At 44.7% G+C, this 18,583-nt stretch overlaps 1 protein-coding gene across 2 annotated transcripts; it reads right to left on the minus strand.

Moving 5' to 3' along the window:
• Window positions 1-1,662: 1,662 nt before the first annotated feature.
• Window positions 1,663-17,149, minus strand: LOC310853390 (protein phosphatase 1H-like). Of its 2 annotated transcripts, XR_014568782.1 has the most exons (11): window positions 16,451-17,149; window positions 13,050-13,245; window positions 10,289-10,711; window positions 8,490-8,602; window positions 8,136-8,220; window positions 7,439-7,557; window positions 7,116-7,179; window positions 6,822-6,929; window positions 6,262-6,413; window positions 2,596-5,543; window positions 1,663-2,565 (listed from the first exon to the last, which is right to left on the minus strand). XR_014568782.1 is itself a non-coding variant. In XM_083757716.1 (10 exons), the coding sequence occupies exons 1-10, from the start codon at window positions 16,699-16,701 to the stop codon at window positions 5,390-5,392; spliced, it is 1,665 nt and encodes a 554-aa protein (XP_083613842.1). In that variant the 5' UTR covers window positions 16,702-17,149; the 3' UTR covers window positions 1,663-5,389. The 2 variants fall into 2 exon arrangements, 1 of the variants encoding a protein (XP_083613842.1); XM_083757716.1 differs by having other exon boundaries at window positions 1,663-5,543.
• Between the last annotated feature and the right edge of the window lie 1,434 nt (window positions 17,150-18,583).

Raw genomic sequence — 18,583 nt, forward strand, 5'->3', positions numbered from 1 at the left:
GGACCCCGAAATTATATTTATTTGGCTGCCGACAACCACATCTAAAAAAATGAGAGAAACTACATTTTTAGTTAAAAATGTTAAAAGATTGTCATTCAAATGGACCCTTGTCCCATATCTGTATTATAATGGAACCAAATGGGCCCACTTCTATTATGCTCTTAGACTTATGGGGGTACTTGGAATTCAAAATAAGTTTGAGAACCATTGATTTAGATGAGATTGAAAGTGAGGATTTGAATTTTGAACCTATATGACGTTAAGCATACCAATCTCAAAGTCCTCAAAAGGGCACTCTTAGCTACAAGCAGGAAAAAAGATTGTCATTGCAGTTACCGAAACATTGTTGATTTATACATTGATTGTTTTTATTTATCCATTCCAAGTATTTCTCTTCGTTTCTGGAGAAAGAAAAAAAAAAGAAACACTGAAGGTAAACATTTCTTTGCTGCACGACAAAAAAAACATGAAAAATATCTATTTTTATTAATTTTTTACTTCATAAGTTACGTTTTTGATTTAAGTCATTTTCACATTCACAACGAAAGAAGATATTAGAAGTCTTGAACACCTAGAATGAAATGGCATTGATTCAATCAAGTATTTACATCTTTTCACATGCCTCTGGCTCAAGGGGTGGGTCTACCACGTACGTATACCCTATATGGTCGACTGGCGTCCCACAGGGCTCTATACTAGTGTATTTTATGTTGTGGGGGGAAAGCTTTAGGTGAAAATAGCCGACCGACAAGCTATTTTCAGCTTTCCCCACAATACAGATGCTGGGGTTTAAGTGGTTAATTCCCCTGCATTTCCCACAAGCCCATATCCCTGTAGAACAGTGGAAACTGGGACGGATAGACCAGGGGTTCCAAAACTATTGTTTTATGGGTTGCAGCTGCAAGTTCCTAAAAGAAAAATCACACCTGTGTGAAGTCAGGGGCGCTCTTATCATACATCATCTGGCCAATCTCAATTTGCGTCCTCACTTTTGTCATCATTGTTTGTGTTTACGCAATGTTTGTGCTGTCTCAAAATGAGTCGGAAACGATAGCAAAACAATGTTTGTGTTTTTACAAACCCCTCAAAGCTGGACATAGGAGGGGCTAACGCCACTCAAAAATCGAAATCATGTTAAAATAAAGGGACTGTTTGGGAACCACTGGTCTACAGAACAGTGTAAATGGGGTCAGACATTAACCCCAGCAACGCCCTGCCTGAAAATAAACTATGATGATGCCTAGGAGCAGAACGTAAAGTTTCCCTTTAAGTAGCCATCTCACTTCCATTGACAATTTTATACATTTTCTAGATAATTTTGTTCACTGCCTAGGGCCTACATACTGCATCTCGCTGCACTTTTTTCTTTTCTTTTTAGCTTCACACGCAAGCACGCACACACACACACACACTCGCGCTTTCACCTGAGTTGGATGACCACATACATGCACATGGGTGGCATAATAAAAAATAAATAATATCTTCATTCTTTCACATTCATTCATCAATGAAGAAACTAAAAAGGCTTAGACGTCGACTGTCAGTCGTACCATTGGAAGTTCCAAAGGATGAACATTCAAAAGAAGCTACACATTATTAATTAAGGCCCCCAATTCACCCGTTTTCTTACAGCGTGGCGTCCTTTATAGTCTGTCGGGTGGAAACCTCATGAGTCCAAAACTGTTACTTTTCAGGATTCAAATTCAAAAGTAGCAGATCTACAAGCTCGCATGTAGTTCTGCTTCTTTTGATGCTTTTGTGTGACTATGTAGTATGATCAAGTAGGGAGTTAATTTACGAAAACACACAACGTATCGTGATGGGAGATATTTTCACTACTTGTGTGACACTCATTTACGGAAAAAAAAAAGAATATGGAGATGTAGGTTTCTGCCCGACAACGATTATTTGGAAATGTGTGAAAAACAAAGTCTAGTGTATATCGTTGCTGTCGGGGAAGCTAACCTTTTTTCCGTAAATTAACGCCCTACTTGATCATATACAGCGTCACACAAAAGTATAAAACGTAGCAGATATACAAGCTCGAAACATTTCGAGCTTGTGGATCTGCTACTCTTGCATTTGAATCCTGAAAAGTAACAGCTTCGGACATCCACCTGACAGAGACCATGTAGGGTACTGTAACATAGCGTATTCCAAGGAAAAGGACTGGAAATGAGAACAATGAATACGTGACGGCAAACAAAATGCCCACATACAAATAAATAAATATGCAATGAATTATGTGGGGATTAGGCTGGTTTGCACCATATATGAAACTCCACCACAATGCATATTACAGACACTTTAAAGGAATAGTTCACAGAATAAATGACTTTCTATCGTTTACCAGACGACAGAGTGGTCCAGGTGCGTTCTTCGCTCACGTGTGAGCCGGTTCAGCCCGGAAGTGTTTTCATTCTTTAATGATATTTCAGTAGCGTTTTCTGGCTCAAACAAGTGCTCAGATTTTCCTGTGGAGTGTGATGTAAGAGCCAGCAAATCCCATATATGACAATGGGATTTGCCAGCATTTGCCAACAATGGCATTGCAGGTCATAAAACCTAAAAGAAAAATGTAAAATGAAATTAAACCTTTAAGTATTCAGACAGCCAGCATTGGGTTAACATTTCTGTCTCTGTGCATTGAAAGATGAGGAACAATGCATGAGTTTGACTGTCCACTTCCTGATTGGTTAGTCATTTGCTAGCAGAAAATGTTTGGACCAATGACAAACCTGCTAGGAAAATCTTTGAATGCAGACTGCGGCCCCTAGAGGTGTCACAGAGACAAAGTATTTTGGAAGTGTTTGGCTGTTTGAATACTTTAAAACTGGAATGTTTTACAAACTAAAACTCCATGAGTTAAAGACATCACCGGGTAGGTAATAACAATTAGAAATAAAGTCATTACTTGGGTGAACTACTCCTTTAACCACATAAAGCACAGTACTTTGGTAGAGGTTTGGGTTGTGTAGTTACCTTTGCCATAATGTAACTCCCAACTATATTGGCCAGCTACCTGATTGACTTATGTTGCACAGTTTACAGCTCTCAAAATCAGTCTTTTAGCACATAAGGTTTTTTACTATTTACTATTTGAATCCAGATCCACTTCTTCCTAATTCAACTAGTAATATCAAATTATGATTTTCGTAATGCAGTGTTGAGTTTTGTGATTCATTTATGTATTGGTCTGTGTCCGTTTATGATAAAAGAGTGATTTTGAGGCCTGATTCAATGTGCAATTATCATTCTACGGAAAATCTTTGAGCATTTTTACTTTTCGTTTGACATGCCAAAAGTAGGGATGCCTGCCCGAAAAGTGGTTAAAGACATTCAGATAATTTACGATTTCCAGCCATGATAAACCAACTATGCAACAGAATGGCACACATTGATTGATTGATTGATTGATGTAACAACAGTGAACTGAAAACTTTCTTCTTCCAGGGTTCGTTCAGAACATTGCCAATGGGTTTCTAAACTGTCATGGGTTTCTAAACTCGCTGAGCCCATTAAAAAAAAAAGGCTTAATCATAACACTTGTTATAAATGTGTATAATTATGCGTACCGGTAACAACTTATAACACACTTCATAACTGATTTAAGTTATGGTACAGTAGCTATGTATACTGTGCTGTTCCACTGAACTTATAGCACTTATAAACCTTATAAGTTGATATGCATACTTATAACCATTTATATTGAGTGTTATGCCTTATTAATGCATTATAATTGTGTTTATAATGCATTATAGATGCCACCTTAATCTGAAGTCGTACCAGAAGTCCCTCATAACTCCCGAACTCCCTCATTATGTTCTACAGCAGGGGTCTTCAATATTTTTCAGACCGAGGACCCCTTTGCTGAGACAAGAGATTTCATAGCTTCACAGACTTGATTGTTAGTTGACTGATCTTTTCTATCACTATGTTCACTATGTTGGATTCAATACTTTGTGAACTTGACTCCTGTACTTGGTCTGCTTTCCCCCCACGCTATAGGGGTATTATAAACTCATCCAGGAACACAATATCAGTGCATAAACATTAAAAAAAAAATCTATTTAGAGATAAAGATTTTAACACTCTGGATTGAATGTGTGTGTGTGCGTGTGTGAAATCCATTAGACCCGCCTACCTTTTAATCATAACCATTGTTCCTACTGCAAGCCTTGAGACACTATTGTACGACAAACAAACAAAACGACCATAAAACACCGTATTCAGTCCCAAAAGGAGCAAACAGCCAAACCGCTGGTGACCCTCCATCATCAGTACTAAAGTCTTGGTCCCTTTTGTGCTCCGGTATTTATTTACAACCTCCTGGCTTTGCTTTGGCTCAGATATCTCTTGTCCAACAGGAGGTCACAAGAAGCACGTGCGTGTGCGTGCGCGTGTGTGTCTGTGTGTGTGGCGTCAGGCTCACGTCATGTCGCCCTCTGAATCCATAAGGCGACAACTCAACCACTGGCATGGGAATGGCCATTGTGCTTTAAACTGGTCAGATCAATTCATCGATCGATTTATCAATCGATCCGCCTGGCGATTTGGACGCAGCACTCTGGTCAGCTCGCTCTGGTGACGCGTCGACGATTGACATAAACACAGATAAAAACAAAGACTGCTGACTGTTGGAAAGGAGAAAGAGGGCAGACAGAGAGCGAGAGATAGAGAGAGAGAGAAAGAAAGAGTGAGAGAGGTTCTCAAACTTTTTCATATCAATCATCCTAAAATGATATTTGGCTGCAGACTCCCCCCCCCCCCATCTGAAAATGTGTTGTGGCAGGGAACATGATTTGTGTTGTTAAAAATGTTTCAAAACTATTGGAAATTTGTCACATTTATATATATTTTTTGTGTTATTTTTTTAAAGCAAGACGAGCGTGTAGATCGTTCAAATAGCCAAAGTATACAGTAGGGGTTAAAGTAGTTAAAATATTCGACCCCACTTTGAGAACCACTGCCTTATGAGTCCAACAAAGGACTAAAAGGACAGACCGAATGAGAGAGAGAGAGAGTTAGAGAGAGAGATCTTTCCGAAATGTAGTAATAAAAAAAATAAGTGCTTGGTTTCCAGTGGCACTGGTTTCAGCGTCCTACTGTACAGTACGTGTATCCCAAGGCCCCCCAACACCACCTAAACCCCATACGGTTGTCCCTCAGGGTTTTGTGCTAGTGTCTTTTCGGTCTTCGGTTATTGTGAGGGGAAAGCTTTCGTAGGAAAACAGCCGATTGACAAGATTGCCGATCTGCTATTTTACTGCAAGACCCCCTCCCCCCACGATATGGGGTGCTGGGGGTTAAGCGGTTCACGGTCCAAAGGCCCCGGTGGCGGTCCCACCGACATCATGCCCCGCCCCTCGGGGCTGCTGCTTGGCCCCGCTCAGGGCTGCCAGCTGTTGCCCCCGTACATCAGCGGTATGACGAAGACGGTGATGTCGTCTCCGGAGCCCAGCCGGTCGTTGGTGATCCTCCAGCCTCGGTCCCTCAGCACGCCGCGCGCCCTCATCACCAGGTCCTGGGCCGCCATGGTGTACCTGGAGGGACGAGAGAGAGACGCAGAGAAAGGTTCCCAGAAGGTGCCCAAGTCTGCTGCCACTCTTCGTTCTTTTACATTGCTGCTTCTTTTACATTTCAGTTTGCTGCTGCCTCTGTTTGAGGTGTTTTATTATTACTAGAGTTCACACCTGCGCCGCACTGCCGATCCGACCAATTGTGTCTGAGTCATAGTGTCAGGCTTTACCAGAGTACCCGTTGTGCAATTTAGGCATTTAGCAGACGCTCTTAATCCAGAGTGAGTACCGAATTACGATACTCACCTGATTCTGTCTGTCCCTTTTGTGCCCATACCGGTATATGGAGATGTCTGTATCTGTCAGTCCATGTCCCTTTAATGAGGTCCCTGATGTCATAAGTGTATTGCATGCCCATATAAAAAGTGTCTGGGGTGTAACCTAAAAGCTAGAGTATTCTTTAAAATACTCATGTTATGCTTTAGCTATTGAAAAATAGCAGATCTACAAGCTCATATCGCGCCACCGAGTGGCGCGATACGAGCTTGTAGGTCTGCTATTTTTTGAAAAATCTAAGAACGACTGACATTTTTAGAATCTGATCTCAGGTCAGAATGGGTTAATCAGACCAGTGTGTGTCCAGTGGAAACCTCGTGTGAATCTGATCTCAGGTCAGAATGGGTTAAATAGCTTTCCGATGGTGAAACGAAGCATCTAGTGTACCGTAAGTGCAGTACAGTACCTGTGGAGGTCGTCGGGGTCGCAGTTTGCCAGGAAGCTGGTGACACATTCGGCCACTTCCTGGTTGGACAGGACGTCCCACAGGCCGTCCGTCCCCATCACCAGGACATCGTCCGCTCCGTGCTCATAGTCTGTCAGGTTGTACACCCTCACCTGGGGGACACACGGCGACCAGGGGGGTAACCGTACAGTAACTGCATCCATTTGAATTCCACCAATCCAAGCATATTGATATGTAAAAGAGCAACATATCGTATCGTTTGATTTTGTATCGTATCGTTGTGCAACGCAGATAATCGGTATTTAATTGTTTTTCAATTCAATACAATACACTTACACATTACTGCCATTAAAAAGTATTCCAAGTAGGTGTTGAATTACGAAAAAAAGAGAGATAAGAGGTTTCTGATGACGCCGACGATATGAAGTACTTTTGCAATTGTGTTTCTACGTTTACTTCTTCCAGCGCTGGTCTCACCTGTACTGTAGCAATTGAGTTGTTTCAAATGTAAAGTTCAATATAAATAAAATATAATAATAATAATAATAATTGGTATTGACCTCGGGGCAGCAGGACAGGAAGGGCTTGATGTAGATGTTGGAGTCGTGGACTTTGAGGTCGTGGTCTCCGAGGCCCCGCGTCACCCCGATGGTCGCCAACACCCGCGCCTGAAAACAATTAGAATGAAGGAGGTGTGAGGGAGAGTGTGTTAGTGTAGCTTTGACATGTTTGTCCAAGCGTGTGGCAAAAAAGAAAAAAAAAAACAGACGCACACCTATTCCTGCTGCATGCACGCGCGCGCACACACACACACACACACACACACACACACACCCACACACACAGTGACTCACCTTCTTCCCTTCACCGTATATCAGAGGAAACTTTAGATCGTCATCTTCAATGGTCTTATAAGCCCTGGGAGGGAACACACACACACACACACACACACACACAATCATAATAATAATAGTAGTAGTGGAGATAAGTATTCTGTGACTACTTGAAAGGCAAGGAAAAACTACAAATGTATTCATGTTAAATGCAGACTGAGCAGTCTATAAAAGGTTTTAATCATGTTAAATGCAGACTGAGCAGTCTATAAAAGGTTTTAATCATGTTAAATGCAGACTGAGCAGTCTATAAAAGGTTTTAATCATGTTAAATGCAGACTGACCAGCCGTCCATGGTGAAGTCTCGGTACAGCATCCTCTTGCCCACCTCCTTCCTCTGCACCCTCCGGGGGAACTCCAGGTGTGTAAACTCATTTCCCAACAGGTGGGGCTGCATGTAGCCCTGTAGGACACACACACACACACACACACACACACACACGCACACGTACACGTACACGTACACGTACACGTACACAAAACACTTTTTGTTGTAATCAAAAAAGGATCACTTACCCTACCTTTAAAACCTTTTCAAAAAACGTCATTTTGTTGTGATACCAATAAATACAGATTGAAAGTGCACTAGCTCCATAGACCCAAGCCAGAACAAACATCGGTTGATTGATCATTAACCCATTCTGACCGGGCACCCATTTTGGTGTTGGCATCATGTTATGCTTTAGCTAATGAAAAATAGCAGATCTACAAGCTCATATCGCGCCACCGAGTGGCGCGATACGAGCTTGTAGGTCTGCTATTTTTGAAAAAAATCGAAGAACGACTGACATTTTTAGAATCTGATCTCAGGTCAGAATGGGTTCGTCAGACCAGCGTGTGTCCAGTGGAAACCTCGTATGAATCTGATCTCAGGTCAGAATGGGTTAAAATATACATGCTCTGAAAACTGTGTGTGTGTGTGTGTGTGTGTGTGTGTGTGTGTGTGTGTGTGTGTGTGTTTTAACGATCTGTGGTTCTCACCAGGAACTGGAGTCGCTGCCGTTCCGATTCGGGCGTGAACTCTGCAGACACAGGAATGATGTCGTTGTTCCTAATGATGATAGCCCTGGAGGGCAGGGTACGGAGACACACACACACACACACACACACACACACACACACACACACACACACACACACACACACACACACACACACACACACACACACACAACGTTGCTTTATACATATTTCACTCAATGCATCAGGAAACACTTTTAACAGGTCATTTGGAAAAAAGGTTAAGAATGATGTAAGTTAAAACATAACAGTATATGAGTATGCAGTATGCACACGTACAATACACATCTAAATCAGACAGACACACACACACACCTGCTGTCTCCTGCGTTCCCCACATAGAGTTTTCCCAGCAGGTAGACCACAGTCAGAGCGGTACAGCCTCCTGTGATGTTGTACATCCGCTTCTCTCTCTCTATCTGGGCGTCCTGGGAGCAGAGGGGAAGCGGAAGGGCACATAAATAGAGTTCTTCCGATACCAACACCAGTGTCGGAAAAGCTTGTCATTTACTTTTATGGATACGATTAAGCATTGTAAACCCCGTTTCTAAATAGGCTATATGTCTGCACAGTGTGTCTGCACTGGCATTGCACACGTGCAATCAAATGCGGTTGCATGTGTGTGCGTGCACATGTCTTATGGGGCGTCCCCCCCCCACTTCTAAAAGTAGCACTACAACACTGTGCTGCCTATGCCATTCTGATACCATGTCATTTATCACATTATTATTATTTGTTGTATACTTATTTATTGTATTATTTTGTATTGTGGATGCTTCAGTTCATGCTGCACTACTGTTTTACACTCTTACTGTACTATTTACATTATTGTTTTACTAACTTGTAGCTGCACTTTAACAATTTGGAATTTGTATTTATTCCTAGATCAGTGGTTCTCAAACCTTTTAATTTCAAGGAGGACCCCTATAACTCTGAGTGTTCATTTGTACACTCAGAGATACCTGTAACCCCCTCAAGGAACCCAGAGAGTCCTTGGACCAGACTTTGAGAACCACTGTCCTAGATTGTTTATCGGATTCATACTCGGAGTCGGTATCAACTGATGGGTATCGGAATCGGTATCGGGGGACATCTCTAGGAATACATTCATGGAATAATGTCAGAATTTCCAGCTAGCTTTGCTATGTGAGCAGCACATGTGAGAGAACAAAACTCACTTACGGCAATCCGCCTCGACTCAATGACGGGTGGAAATGTCCAAAACTGTTACTTTTCAGGATTCAAATTGGAACGTAGCTGCTACATTTGATGTTGACACTGTAGTATGATGAAGTAGGGCATTCATTTAATTTAAGAAAATGGAGATAAGAGGTTTCTGCCCGTCGGTCCCGGGACCCATTAGATTGAGATTTACATCACTGCCGACAGCAATGATATATACAATAAAACACAATGCAGATCAATTGGACATACAAGATGAAGTTGTGATGATGATGGCCAGAGCCATAGGAACAGTTCTGGCCCAGCTGTTCAGTAAAACAGAAGGATGGCACAAGAGGCTCAGTCCCTCCTGAAACCAAGGACAAGGTGGTTGGTGACACATGGGGGCTAAACAGGTGCTTGTGGGTCATGAATAATGCAGTGATGGATGCTGTCCAGGAGAGATCCTCATTGGACGCAGAGGCATGGAGGGAGTCAGTTTACACACTGACTTTGTCTCTTTATCTTGTTAAATCTTCCAACAGGGGGTCCAGCTTCATCTCTCTTTCAGCTATGCAGTCAGCCTCAAAATAATTTGGGGACCCCACCCTGGAGGGTCCTGACCCCCAGTTTGGGAACGATGTCACTTGTATCCAAAGTGATTGTCAGCAGTGTCTGGAATGTTCCTGTCTGCTGCACAGGTGGGGTGTCCTGATCCTTTAATGAAACACACTGGGCTTCATGTTTCCTCCCTCTCTCACCCACCTCCTAAAATATAACTAAAACTTGATGGAATTCTCTTCAAGAAGAGTATGACTAAATCTATATCAATCTAATGTCAAAATTCAACACCGTCTCTCACCATGTCTTTGAATGCATTCTATATGGCTCCCACCACCAGACTGTTAATTCATTACATATATTATTAATGAATAACATTCACGACATCTCACCATGTCTTTGAAGGCGTTCTCTATGGCTCCCACCACCAGACTCTGGTGCTGCACCTTCTTCTCCATGAAGAGGCGCAGGGGAGGAGCCTGCTGCTGCTGGGGAGGAGGGGTCGAGCCTGGCGGGGTGGTGCCGGGGGGCCCCGGGGCCCCGGCGGCCCCTCTCAGTGAGGCGGCGCGTGTCAGGCGAGGGCCAGACGACGACGGGTAAGGGGGCGGCGCGGGCCCGTCCGGGAGCTGGGGGGACCCCTCCTCGCCCAGGATGGTGGGGGGCGGCGCGGATTGGTTGTGGAGCAGGTCGATGACGGCCTGCAGCTGGCAGGCGATGTGGTGCTGCAGGAGGCGGGAGGCGACCACCGCCGCCCCCGAGCCCGCGTGGCCGTCGAATAACCCCCAGTAGTGGAACGTCAGACCCTCCGAGTGCAGCTGGAGAAAGAGAGAGAGACCTTTATTGATTTCACAGGGGACATTCAGGCGTCTGGCGCTGTGATTGGCCAGTCACTGTGATTGACAGCCTAAACCTAACCCTAACCTTAACCTCAGTAAAACTATACCTAAACCTAACCCTAACCTTAACCTCAGTAAAACTATACCTAAACCTAACCCTAACCTCAGTAAACGTAACTTGCCCGGGGGCGTGGTTATAAGCACAACCCGTGTAGGAATTAGTATGTAGCGCCGGAGACAGCACAGCAGTAATGGACTAATCCACAGAGGGGTGCCCTGGATGCAGCCATTACTGAGATGTACCCATTAAGCTGATAAAACTCTTCTGGGTGTCCTTGGCACAAAACATTTTAAGATGGCGGTCCGCGGCCAAATATATAGGGGGTCACTTGACACGAAAAAGTTTGAGAAGTTTTAGAACTACTGATTTAGAAGGCCTTTGTATAATCGGTCGCTTAATGGGTTAAACAGAACCAGTTGTGTTGTAGTGACTGATAGAAAAACACATCTCATGACTCATGAGCATTTATACTGTAAGACTCTTGAGGAGACACAACACCATGACTCATCTCTGTCCAGTAGCATGTAACCGACCACAGAGGTCAAACCACAGAGGTCAAACCCAATCCCCATGCAGTGATATTATGTGCTCACCTCTGATCTCTCTCTCTCTCTCCCACCCCCCCCCCCCCCCCCTCTCTCTCTCTCTGCACCTCTATTCAGATGACTTCATTGGCTACAGATTCAGCACAGAAATGGGTGCCGGCTCACCACCTATAAATTAAACAATCAGATCTTAATCGGATCGTCGGGCACAGTCTCCCTTTTTGTCTTTATTTACCCAGGGTAGGTATGCCGAGCTGAGCACGACTCCAATGCTCTTTTTCAGCAACGCCCATGCTTCACACTCACACACAGATTCAAACCTGGGAGCTGACCAGTACAACCACTGTTGAGCAGCCTCACTGGAGCAGTTCAATCCTTGCTCAAGGGCCATTTACTTCCCTCACCCTGATATTTTTTTCTGCTGGTCCAAGGGGTCGAAGTCGAACCGGGAACCTTTTGGTCACAAACGTGCCGGGACCCAATTGTGGGTCACGGGCCGATTTTTGTGGATCGCGAGTGAATATCACCCTATACTTTTTCATAAATTCAAACATTCCTCCATTTTTTTCCAAAGTATTTAATGAAAAAAAATTAAACAATCCAGAAATTACACAATGTCAAATGTAGAGCGTTGTGAGCTTGTAGAGCTCTACAAATTGTGGAATTTCTGGAACTTAGGCGTTAGGCCTACTATATGGTAGGAAGGATGTTTTGTTTGTGTTTACCATCAATCATGTATGTGACACCACCTCATCACACACGTCCAGTGCACCCTCACAGGAGAGTGTGCTGCATGCACCAGGGCTTTAAAGTCAATATCCAAATATAGATTGTTTTAACCATGTCGCAAAATGTAACGATATACACTGTATAGACGGTACCCAGTGCACCCTGCATATACAGTAGGCAGCATGATAACAAATTCATGCATGGTTGGTGGTCATAACCAGTGTTAGGCAGTAACAAGTTACTAGTAATATATTACTGTAATATTATTACTTTACCCAGTAACGAGTAGCGTAAGGTATTACTCTGCCAAAACAGTAATATTATACTATATATACACTCGGGATTTGTTGGCTACCGTTTGATAACTGGTGATTGGTGACTCTTCTTCTTCTTCTTCTTCAAAACTATTGGAGTTCTAATTCAGTTCTAAAAGAAGCTAGCCTCGGAAACCCAGAAAAAAAAGAATGGTGCAGAGTCCACTCCAATTCGGCATACAGTAGCGCAAACGTCGCTCACTCTCTGCTGATTTCTGATCATCTGCACCTTTGTTAAATTGACGCACACGCACACGCACGCACACACACACACACACACACACACACACACACACACACACACACACACACACACACACACACACACACACACACACACACACACTCTCTCTGTCACTCTAATTAATTAGTCTCATGTCCAGCAGCTGTGCCTATAGTTTCTCCCGGCGGATCCAGGAGAAAGCTGCCTATGCCATAAGAGTTCCAGTCTAAAAATAAGCTGACTAAACAGATTCTGTTGTTGTAGGATCCCTTTTTGCGAGTGGAGGGGAAAAAGTAATATGTCATATTATAATATAAGTAATGTAAGTAATAAGTAATATAATATTACTTTTCCTTTAAGGAGTAATATGTAATAAGTCACATATTACTCTCTTGAGTGATACTGCCCAACGCTGGTCATCGTAACTAACATTATTGTACGGTACCTCTCCTGTCATGCTGCTCTCCATGCGGAGCCCCCCGCCGTCTCCGTTGGGCAGCGAGTTGCGTCTCTTGGCGGTGGGGGTCCCACTGGGGGTGGAGCAGGGCGGGGGGCAGTAGCTCATGGGTCTCCGACGGGCCACCACCACCTCGCAGCACGCCTGGTCCTCGTTCACCAGGCTCTTCCCCGCGTTGATCACCCTGCACGGGGAGCGGAGAGAGAGAGAAATGGAGGGAGGGAGCAGCAGAGGTTATTCAAAGTTTGACATTTTTCATACATTTTATTTTTTCTACACGTGTGTGTGACACTGTCTATTATCCACATATCTCTGTCTGTCTGTCTGTCTGTCTGTCTGTCTGTCTGTCTGTCTGTCTGTCTGTCTGTCTGTCTGTCTGTCTGTCTGTCTGTCTGTCTGTCTGTCTGTCTGTCTGTCTGTCTGTGTGTGTGTGTGTGTGTGTGTGTGTGTGGCTGTGTGACAGACGGATGGACGGACGCAGACAGACAGTTGGAACACGTTGAAGAAAGAAGAACATTTGTGAATGTGCAAGTGGCAGTGTGCAGGTATATCTTTTATTGTTGATTTCGTCTATACCGTTTGTCGCCGCTTTTAAACATATGTGGGACTTGTTTAATTTGAAAAGCTTGCACAGCAGCTATTTTGGGGGAGGGAGTATAATCGTGAAGATCTGACGAGTAGATCTGCTACATTTGATACTTTTGTGTGACGCTGTGGTATGATCAAGTAGGGCGTTAATTTACAACAACAAAAGTTAGAATATGGAGATAAGAGGTTTCTGCCGGCCAGCAACGAAGAAAAACGTATGTTGTATATGTTGTACTGTATGTTGTAGGTAAATCTAAAATGACACAGATGCTATCCCGGTCTTAATCAACGTGTTCATACGTTTACGATCTGGGAACCCATTGCCAAACAAAAAACTTTTTTTTTTTCCTGAATCTGTCTTGAGAGATTAATATGTTTGTTGAGTCTGTGCTGCTCCAGCCCGTAGCAGAGAGCAGGGCTAATTAACTGGTCTAATGGCGACTTTAATTACAGACTCATGTAATTAAATGTAACTCCTTAACTATCGTCTTGTTTACACGATCAGAACGAAGTGGAACATGTCATGTCACGTATGGCATTTCTCAGGTTCTGGATGCGTGTCCATTCAGGTTCCTCATGAAGGTTCTCAGAACCCTAATGTGGGCCCTGCTCAGGAGATGCAACCAACTCTGAGAACTTAGAAAGAACTTTCAAGCCCACAGACTTTCTTGTAGATTAGCCATTCCCACTTTTTCCCCACTTTCTTTTCACTCTATTTACCACCTTCCAGGGACAAATATCCTAACAACATCTAGCCTGGCCCAGCCTGTGTGGTTCCTGGTCTAGAGGGGCGGGTGCCGGTCGAAAACAGGCGGTGGATTCTATTGGTTCACCGATCTGAGCACCCGCCCTCCTCCTCCCCTCCCCTCCCCTCCCCGGGAGAACACAGTGGAGAACACTGATGTCACCAAATTTGGACAAAAGCTGAATTTCAGGTCAAAAAGGTTTTTTTTCTTTCTGTGAGGTTATTGGCTACTGTCTCCAGACGCTTTGTCATATTTAGTGGAATTATCAGCTCTTATCATCATACATCATCATGCATCATCTCATACTGGCCATTGGCCAATCATAATGCCTGTTGCCTGTGATTGGTTAGTTGATTTGCTCGTTTACATATGACGTACATTTTCCCTTCAATGTCAATGTTTAATTTACGTCATATTCAGCGGAATTCTGACGTCATTTCTCCGTTCACGGTCAATGGCAAAACTTGAGACGGGCGGGGACAAAAGCTGTTTATAGAAGGGGCTAGCGCCAATCAGAATTTGCGTCCTCACCTTCGTCTTCAATGTTTGTGATTACACAAAGACTCAAAAGTGTCCATTCATTCATTGTCAATGGCATTTAATGTTTGTGTTAGGACAAAGTTTGTGTTTACACACACACCAGAAGCTGGACAAGTGGACATATCAAAAATAAGTGAGAAACCTGTGTGAAAAGGTGTAGGCTACATTATGTGAGCAACTTTCCCCATGATGCCATGTGGCTGGCTGCATGCTCAGAGAGAGAGAGAGAGAGAGAGAGAGAGAGAGAGAGAGAGAGAGAGAGAGAGAGAGAGAGAGAGAGTGTGTGTGTGTGTGTGTGTGAGTGTGCACGTGCAATAGATATCTACAGTAGTAAGTTGACTGGAGCGGTTGTAACATATTGACCATGGGTGGGAACCGAATCAGGGCGCAACACATTCATTCATTCATCCCTATACTAGAAGCCTAGCCACTAGCCACCATAGACAAAAGGTAAATAGCCTAATAAGCCTATCTATGTCTCCTGGCATTTGAGATTGATTAAACTGAAGGTTTGAACTACTATATAGACATACTGTAAGTGCAGGCCCAGTCGTCTCATGCTGTAGACAGAGGTTCTCAACCTGTGGGTTAGGGTCATTTTGTGGAGGTCCCCAGATGACGGTGATTGAAGTGACAATTTAAGGACTTTTAAGACTTTATTTCTAAACGCCCCTCAAAAAAAGGAAAAAGAAAAGACCATTACTGCATCAAAAGTAATCAACGAACAGTGCTCTCAAATCATCACTCTCTATATGATGGAAGAGATGCTTTTGGGGGGAAATACAATAGCTGCGTAAAACAATGACCTCATCACCAGTGCTGGCTGGGTGGCAGATGATGCTAGCCAGCTCTGCACTGCATGCACATGATGAGCGGAGCGTCAACAACCGCACAAGAACAAAGCCATAAGGCAGACAGACACACAGGAGGCTTTTGAATTATAGATAGAGGAGTTATAACAGACAGATGGATTATAAGGCTATTCTTGTCAACATCTGCAGAATATAACGCCTATGCTACAGTCCAATTTTGAGCTATATGATATTCTAGTACAGACTGTACACTGTCTATAGCCTAGTTTATATAGGCAGCCGAGCACACAAAAGAACAGGAATTCAGTCACTGTACTGACACACACTGTAATATATAACAGGGTGGTGGTGATCACATACAATGCAGGCCCCTAAGGCCCTAGCATATAAGACTGTATACTGGCATGCATGGAGAAACAGGAAACCATAAATAGAATAAAATTAGCATATGCATTGCACACACACACACACACACACACACACACACACACACACACACACACACACACACACACACACACAAAGTATAACAACAAGATGGCATGTGGGCCTTTTCCCTTTTGTGTGCCTGTGCGTCACACATTCTTTTGAATTTGGTACCAAGACAGGCTGAGACAAGCAACCCATGTAGTCTAGACTCTAGACCCCGGTGAGGATGGAGGCTTCGCGGGCAGCAGACTAGCAGACAGAGCTCTATACTTACTCTGCGTAGCCGGTGGCCCAGGGTAATCTCCTGCTCTCCTTGAGGATGAGGATGGGCCGCGCCGCGTGGTCCGCGGAGCACTCCACCTCGTCCGGCGACAGCCCGAGGAACACGGGTCTGCTGTAGGGGAACCGGAGCGGCGGGCCCTCCGAGCCCACGCCACCTTTCCCGGAGGAGGAGGAGGGTCCGCCGCTGCCGCCCGCGATCCCGCCCATGAAGCTGGCCACGGCGGACTTGACCCGCGTCAGCATGTTGGCACCGCGCGGAGCAGCGTCCGTGGAGGAGGAGGACCGGTGATGGTTCGGGTGGTTTGCTGCTGCGGCCGCAGAGCCGCCTCCTCCTCCTCCTCCTCCTCCTCCTCCACCGCGGCTCCCTTTCCCCGAATTCCCCCCCAGCTCGTCGGCCCTGGTGGCAGCGCGTTTAGATGCAACTGGAAGCGGAGACGAGGAGAGAGAGGAGAAGGGAATGAAGGAAGGTAGGAAGAATAAAGGAGAGTATGTATGGCGGGTGGATGTGGATCCAATCCCCCCCGGTTGGTCACTACTGTCGTTTCATCCGATCCGACAGATCATCCACCTAAACTCAGAGCCGCCAACCCCCCTGGATTCTGCAGCAGTCTCCTTGATTTCAACGACATCTCCTGGAGGACTCCTTGATTGTCATTTCTCCACGAGTTAGTATTAAACTCCCAAAATTCGAGACCTAAACCTATGGATCATGGATGGACGTGGTGGCGATGAAGATGATGATAACACAGCTCTCCGTCTCACGTGAACGTGGAAGGAAGGAAAGTCGCTAGTGGGCAGTGGCGATTAGCGCGGTCACGTGACTCATTATGAAGGCTTGGGTTTGTGGGCGGGGCCACTCGTCACTGAGCTGCTTATGACTGACTCTGGACTGACTGACTGACCGCGCTGCTATCTAAAGCAAATAATACCTGTACTGTACAGTAGTGTAGTCTCTCTACCTCCCCCCTCTCCATCTCTGAGTGAGTGAGTGAGTGAGTGAGTGAGTGAGTGAGTGAGTGAGTGAGTGAGTGTGTGTGTGTGTGTGTGTGTGTGTGTGTGTGTGTGTGTGTGTGTGTGTGTGTGTGTGTGTGTGTGTGTGTGTGTGTGTGTGTGTGTGTGTGTGTGTGTGTGTGTGTGTGTGTGTGAGTGAGTGAGTGTGTGTGTGTTTTCTTCTAATATAAGCCTAATAACAGACAGCACTCATCTCACTCACTGCACGTACAGCACATAAGGGAATGTCTTTGCTAATTGCTATACAGTGCATCAGATAATTTGAGCTCTGTCTTCTATACTGTAGTAGGCTGCATTAGATGTGAATTAGATGTTCTAGGTGTCAATCTAAAATTGGCTGTTTGGTTCAAAATGTAAATAAAATATTTGGAAAATGGTCTTAAGTAATCTAAAGTATAGGATATATGTGTAGCCAGTTCGGAAATGTCCCTCCTGGCATAGGAGGCCTTAGCTATGTTTCACCAGTTTCAATTGAAACGGGCCTCCACCCTCAGGGGGGCCTCCAAGCTCCAACTGAACGGCAGGTGTCAGTCAACCCCCGCCACTCTTGGCCCTCTTTATCTCGCTCACTCACTGCCTTGCTCTCTCCCACAATGTTAAGTTACACCTATTTTATGTTAATAACCTGGGTAAGAAAAATGTGCAGCATTGGGAGGTAAAGGGGAGACACTTTAATTGTGAAGGGACGACAGGATGAGGAGATGTGTTGTTGCTAATTGTCGAGACTAGTAATGGCTGCGTGTGATATTGAACAGTCAACTATTTGTATCAACAAAATAATTATGTCATAGGTATATGGGGGCCTCATATTTGGTCTTGAAACGGGCCTCCAGATTCCTATGGCCGCCCCTGCCTCCTGGGCTACAAGAGCCCCTCCCACTTCCTGCTTCCTAAATTGTTTGGCCCATTTCATTTCCGAGTTTTTAGACAGCTGGTGGATGGAAATTAAGCTCCACCCGGCTGACTGTCGCGGAGGAGAGTGTTTCCGGGAATCTGTCCGTCGCGGCAGTCAGCCGCGGAGGTGGAGCTTCTTTTCCATCCACCAGGTGTCTAAAAACTCGGAAATGAGTAAAACACAGCTTCTTCTGCCCTTGCAGTCTAAAAGCCAACTAGC

Source organism: Protomyctophum parallelum, assembly GCF_964188405.1.
Source record: "Protomyctophum parallelum genome assembly, chromosome: 22".
NCBI classification, from domain to species: Eukaryota; Metazoa; Chordata; class Actinopteri; order Myctophiformes; family Myctophidae; genus Protomyctophum; species Protomyctophum parallelum.

What these genes read in the sequence shown, in the direction of transcription:
- LOC310853390 (XM_083757716.1), bottom strand. Translation starts at nt 16,701, where the DNA reads ATGCTGACGCGGGTCAAGTCCGCCGTGGCCAGCTTCATGGGCGGGATC. An exon ending in AGAGCAGCATGACAGGAGAG is followed by an intron (nt 10,712 to 13,049) that starts GTACCGTACAAT and finishes CTCTTTCTCCAG; the next exon opens with CTGCACTCGGAGGGTCTGAC. An exon ending in AGAACGCCTTCAAAGACATG is followed by an intron (nt 8,603 to 10,288) that starts GTGAGATGTCGT and finishes CTCTGCTCCCAG; the next exon opens with GACGCCCAGATAGAGAGAGA.